Source organism: Nothobranchius furzeri, chromosome 18 (assembly GCF_043380555.1).
Source record: "Nothobranchius furzeri strain GRZ-AD chromosome 18, NfurGRZ-RIMD1, whole genome shotgun sequence".
Taxonomy (NCBI): domain Eukaryota; kingdom Metazoa; phylum Chordata; class Actinopteri; order Cyprinodontiformes; family Nothobranchiidae; genus Nothobranchius; species Nothobranchius furzeri.
This window is the reverse complement of record NC_091758.1, coordinates 17,491,928-17,497,599: the sequence shown is the minus strand read 5'-3', so window position 1 is coordinate 17,497,599 and position 5,672 is coordinate 17,491,928. Positions and strand designations below refer to the sequence as shown.

General features: G+C 39.9%; 1 protein-coding gene across 1 annotated transcript; it reads right to left on the bottom strand.

Moving 5' to 3' along the window:
* Positions 1-3,271: 3,271 nt before the first annotated feature.
* Positions 3,272-5,108, bottom strand: mrps26 (mitochondrial ribosomal protein S26). The gene is made up of 4 exons (XM_015941070.3): positions 4,757-5,108; positions 4,099-4,245; positions 3,853-3,976; positions 3,272-3,691 (listed from the first exon to the last, which is right to left on the bottom strand). Exons 1-4 carry the CDS (start codon positions 4,975-4,977, stop codon positions 3,560-3,562), a joined length of 624 nt encoding a protein of 207 aa, XP_015796556.1. The 5' UTR covers positions 4,978-5,108; the 3' UTR covers positions 3,272-3,559.
* Positions 5,109-5,672: the final 564 nt, after the last annotated feature.

The following is a 5,672-nucleotide window of genomic DNA, read 5'->3' as shown; positions in this document are numbered from 1 at the left end:
CGTCAAAAACATGTGATGCAGTTATTGTTTATCTGAACTCTGCGTTAGCTGAATAAGGTGAAGGTCTTCTTTGCTGAACACATCTTTATAATCATTATAATAATTATTATTATTATACCCAAAGCATAATAATCCATTTCATGTAATTAAAATACCTTTATATTGAATAAAGTGATCATGTTATGATTATATTAAACAGTAATAAAATCAATGAGTTTATTAATTGTTATCTGATTATTATCATCATGACTTGCAGTGTCCTTCTTCTGGGACGGAACAGCAGATATGATGTTATGATCTTGAGCAGACATCGTGGCTCCTTGGGTTAATCTGTGGATTCAAAAAGTACTGTTTGACCCAGCTTGACCCAGCTGGGCAAATGCAACCTTTGCCACACATCAGAGAGCCTTCATCACGCTACAGTGGTTTACTGACCATGGTATTACTGTGCTCAGTTGGCCTGCACACTCTCCTGACCTGAACCCCGTAGAGAATCTGTGGGATATTGTGAAGAGAAAGTTGAGAGACGCAAGACCCAACACTCTGGATGAGCTTAAGGCCGCTATCGAAGCATCCTGGGCCTCCATAACACCTCAGCAGTACCACAGGCTGATTGCCTCCATGCCACACCACATTCAAGCAGTCATTTCTGCAGAAGGGTTCCCGACCAAGTATTGAGTGCATAACTGAACATAATTATTTGAAGGCTGACTTTTTTAAATTAAAAATACTTTTCTTTTATTGGTCGGATGAAATATGCTAATTTTTTGAGATAGGAATTTTGGGTTTTCATGAGCTGTATGCCAAAATCATCAATATTAGAAACAATAAAAGGCTTGAACTACTTCAGTTGTGTGTAATGAATCTAATACATATGAAAGTCTAATGTTTATCAGTACATTAAAGACAATAATGAACTTTATCACAATATGCTAATTTTTTGAGAAAGACCTGTATGAGGTGATGAGCTTCCAATCAAAGAGCTTCCTTGTGTTCACTTCCAGCAGCGGTACTCACTCCTGGTCCTGAAAAGCCGGTATTCAGCTCGTTTTAGTTTTAACTCCGCTTTAACATGCCCGACTTCAGTCAGCAGGTGATTAACAGGCTTCTGAAGAGCCTGATGAGCTGCTGCACAGGTGATTCAGCCACTGAATCAGGTGTGTTGGGGTAGAAGAAAAACGAAAATATGCTGGAGATCGGCTCGACCAGGAGCGAGTACCACTGACGTAGAGCCTAAGTTTGAATGAGTGTTTACTACAGCTGCATCCCGGTTCCTTTTAAGGTCTTCACCTCTGATGATCTTCATCCCATAAACCTGCACAGCAGTCCAACATGGAGGATTAGAGGCTCAGTGGGTTTCAGTGTAATCACATGAAATGTGAAGATGCAGCCAGACAGATGTGCAGGGCGCCACTCGGAGGGCTGCAGCTGGAGTTGCAGCCCTGCTGGACCAGGTTTTATCTTGTAACGTCCAGCAATGGTCAGTTTTTAGGTACTGTTTGACCATTCAACATCTGGTCAAAAAGGAGACATGAGACTGCATGTTTTGAACATGGCCTGCCTTCATCCCATCAGCTGGAGCTCAGAGCCTATCTGCAGCTATGAACACGGATAACAAATTGTCGCCAATATTGTTCTCTCCTCAAGGTCCATCCTTATTGTCCAACAGGATTCTTCATGCCTAGCACTCGCAGCTCGGATCAGTTGCTAAATCAAAGAATGATTTCCTAAATTAAATATGAACTTCTACAACTTATAAGCTAGATAATCATTAAATAAACGTTTGTTTATTGCTACTTATAATAATTATAATATAATGAAATGTTTCATTAATCTGTGCTCAATGATTGAAGTTTGAAATGAATGTTATGTTATCATTACAGTGATTGAAATATGTTTCAGCATGTTTGTATAACAAGGTCGTCACCATTTGCACTCACACAAGAACAAAGAAAGGTTAAGTTAAACTCTGACACAGTCTTTTACCCCAGATCAGAGCATCCGGTATCAAAGAAGGCAAGTTTCTGAGACTCTTGGTAATAATACTCAAACTTGTCGACCTCTGGTTGGCTACACAAATCATGAGAACATTAAAACCAGATCATTCTGGTGAATCAGCAGTTCTAGAGAAAGCTTTAGACCATCCATCTGAAGCAAAACCCTCTTTAACCATCAAAGCTTTTGACACGTCAAAATCTTTTTGCACCTGCGAAGCTGATACCACAACAGCTCCTGCAGAACAAAATGATATTGTTTAGACTCCTTAAAGAGTCCCAGAAGTGCGGTTCCATCCATCTGTCGTGACCAGAGACATCTCTGGACTGAAGAGTCGGTGCCACTGTATTCTACAGCCCTCCGGTGCCAGAGGTCACCCGGCCTCTCTGGCCTTCCGATCCACCCAGAGGGTCTCCGAAAACGGGTGAAGTAGACACACAGATAGCGTCTGATGTGCTTTTGATAATAATCAACTTCATAGCTTAGCGCAAACCAAATTCTTTTACATCCAGAACTCAGCTCTCCTAGATACGGAAGTTCTAACATCACATTCACACATAGGTTTCATACATCACATCTAGTTCCATCCGCTCACAGTAAATGTTAGTTAACCTGTCATGTTTTAATTGTTTGTAAAATAAATTCTTACTTTTACAAATCTGACTCTTTTCTGAATTAAAACTGAGTGTACAACCCCTTAATAAAGAATCCTAGAATCTTCTGATAAACACAGTAAAGACCAAGCAGAGTGGATATTCTATACTTAGATAAGAGTATCACTGCTTATTGGTCATTAGAGGTAATATACATATTGAGCTCTTAAAGCACTCAATTTCCTAAACCCTACAATCTCCTTGTTCAAATCAAACTTAAATGCTATGTTTTTACCTGTTACCTAGTTTTTTCTTACAGATTCAGACAGATGAGGTAGATAAACCCACATCTGAACCTGAAGCCACAGAGAAGAGTCTAATTTTACTTTTTAATCAACTTGGTGATGGACCGACAAGCTTCACTAGCTGCTGATAAGCCAGGTGTTTCAAGTTTTGGCCCCTTTCCCAATAAACTGGACACCAGAACAGGACATGTCCACTTCATGCCTGAGCTCAGATCAAGAGATGTTAAAGAATTGATCTGGCCAGAAGGTCTTAATAACTCAGAACCTGATTATTAGATAGTTTAGCACAAGTCGGCGGTTGACTCCCGTCTCAGACCCTGTTGGCTGATAATCACATTTTTATTATTTAATGTTCAAAAAGAGTCCAAAGACCTCACAGTCGTTCACATTTGTTTATCACAAACAAACGTTTGTTTGGCGATGTTTTAACAGTGGTGAGAGAGCACAACTTTAAAAAGACAAACAAAAACTTAGTCGAGGGTGTGGCTAAACGGTCTGGTTCAGCAGGAGGTTTTTAACAAATATGAAAAAAATCGCTAAATATTCAGATTCAGAAAACATGGTTTCCCAGACGTATCTGGACCCTGAACGGAGATAACAGTCTCAGTGTGCGTGTCATTTGTTTTCTTGTATCCTTTCACACACAAACACAATAAAGCAGCTGTCTCACTGCAGAACTGTTCTTTTAACAACTCTTCCTTCTTTATCAACAGCAAAGTTGTAATTCTTTGGATTGTCCAGCGCCTCCTCAATTCGTTGGTCTAGGTTTTGCAGGGTGATGAAGTTCTTTGCGTCCTCCTATAAAGAACAAAAACATTCAGATCTGAGGTCATAAATATAAAAATTGTTTTTCAATAATTATTCAATCTTTATTTCTTCTGGTAGAAAATCACTTTACCAAACTGCAAAACCAAATTTTGAATGTTCTAGCTAACGCTGTTGTTTGGAGGAATTCATACCTGCAGCTGTAAAATCTCCTTCTCTCTTTGTTTGATGAACTCTTGCTGTTCCTCCTCGCGCTGAAGGGCCAGCTCCATCTTCCTGTGCTGGGCTTCCTCCTCTTCCTTCTGCACTCTTAATATTCTATGTGATACAAAACACATCACAATGCCTTCTGAAAAGAGCTACAGTTCTAAGCAATGTTAGCTAATTATGATGCATCAACTCTGAGACCATAACGTTCGAGTTGAAGCTTTTTTCTGCACCTTGCTTGGAGTGTACGGAGGTTTTCCTGATCGTTCCAGGCCATCAGGGAGCGATGCTCCTCCATCTCCATTCTTGCCCTGCTCTCCACCTGAGAACCCATCTCCTCCTCATACATATTTCTCAGCACCTCTTCCTTAAACTCCAGACTGAAACAAAAAAGAAAGGAAGCATCAAGTGTTTCTGTTTGAAACAGCAATATAACAGTATGGCTCGTGAACTCAGCTGTTGCACTTGCTTTGTTTTCCACAACATTGCTTTTATGTGTATTAATGCCACACACATTTCGCCACTCCATATTTCTGAATCTGACAGATATAAACATCATTAATTATTATTATTATGTAAAGAGAAACTGATTGAATATTGCATAATTATAGGCTAGACACTTAACAGGTTACTTTTGAATGGGGGGAACGGATTTCAGCATGACACCAGGTGGCCTATGAAAGTCCGTGACGCCTCCAGCGGGTTAAACTCACCGAAGTGCCCTCAAGATCAGCTGATAATTATTATTATTATGTAAAGAGAAACTGATTGAATATTGCATAATTATAGGCTAGACACTTAACAGGTTACTTTTGAATGGGGGGAACGGATTTCAGCATGACACCAGGTGGCCTATGAAAGTCCGTGACGCCTCCAGCGGGTTAAACTCACCGAAGTGCCCTCAAGATCAGCTGATACTCCGTGTATCTCTCGTTAAGAACGACCATCTCCACTGGATCGACGGGGGGTGGAACTTTGATCCGACCCTCCTTGGACTTGGCCACCGGGTCGTTGCGGGACTTTCGACCCCGGACAGCCTCCACGAGCACGGTGCTCCTTGACGCGAGGAACCGGGCCGCTGAGACGCCTCTCCCGCCGATAAAATGGTACATTTTGCTGTAAAAACACGCGAACTGGAATTAAGTTTTAAAAATGTTGGAAAATGTAGCCTGATGGCTTAAATTACCACCGGGAACGGAGTGTTATTAATGACATGTCATGGCAGCCATATTGGTATCCTTTCACCAGCGGAAGTACAAAGAAAAAAACTTTATTGAACAAAGGACAGTGGGCAGAATAGTTTATTTTATCCCATCTTCTTTGATCACCATAGTACATTATATTGAATTACTATGGAAGCCTATTTCTATAAAAGCCAATTATACCCACTCAGGAATAAATAAAATAAAAATTTCATAATTATGGTTTAGAGGTCATGATAATGAGATACTTTTTTTTATTTTTTATTTAGAATATTGGTTCGTTAACAATACAGTCAATATACACAACTGACTCAATATCCACTATGAAGTACATGGAAACAGTATACAGTGATCCCTCGTTTATCGCGGTAGATGCGTTCCAAACCTGGCCGCGATAGGTGAAAATCTGCGAAGTAGGGACACCATACTTACAGTATTTATTTAACAGGTACGTATTCAGTATTCAGACTTTTAAAACCCTCCCTTTACATAGTACTGTATTTTTGCTTTTTTTATAGTTTCATTACAAAAAGTGCATTTTATGATGAAATTGATGAAAAAAAAAAAGGAATTTCTTGATATTTCGCATAGAAAAATACCGCGAA

Coding starts and splice junctions, on each gene's coding strand:
- mrps26 (XM_015941070.3), bottom strand. CDS start 4,977: ATGTACCATTTTATCGGCGGGAGAGGCGTCTCAGCGGCCCGGTTCCTC. Junction 4,246..4,756: donor CTGATCTTGAGGGCACTTCG/GTGAGTTTAACC, acceptor TTTTTGTTTCAG/TCTGGAGTTTAAGGAAGAGG. Junction 3,692..3,852: donor AGGAGATTTTACAGCTGCAG/GTATGAATTCCT, acceptor TGTTCTTTATAG/GAGGACGCAAAGAACTTCAT.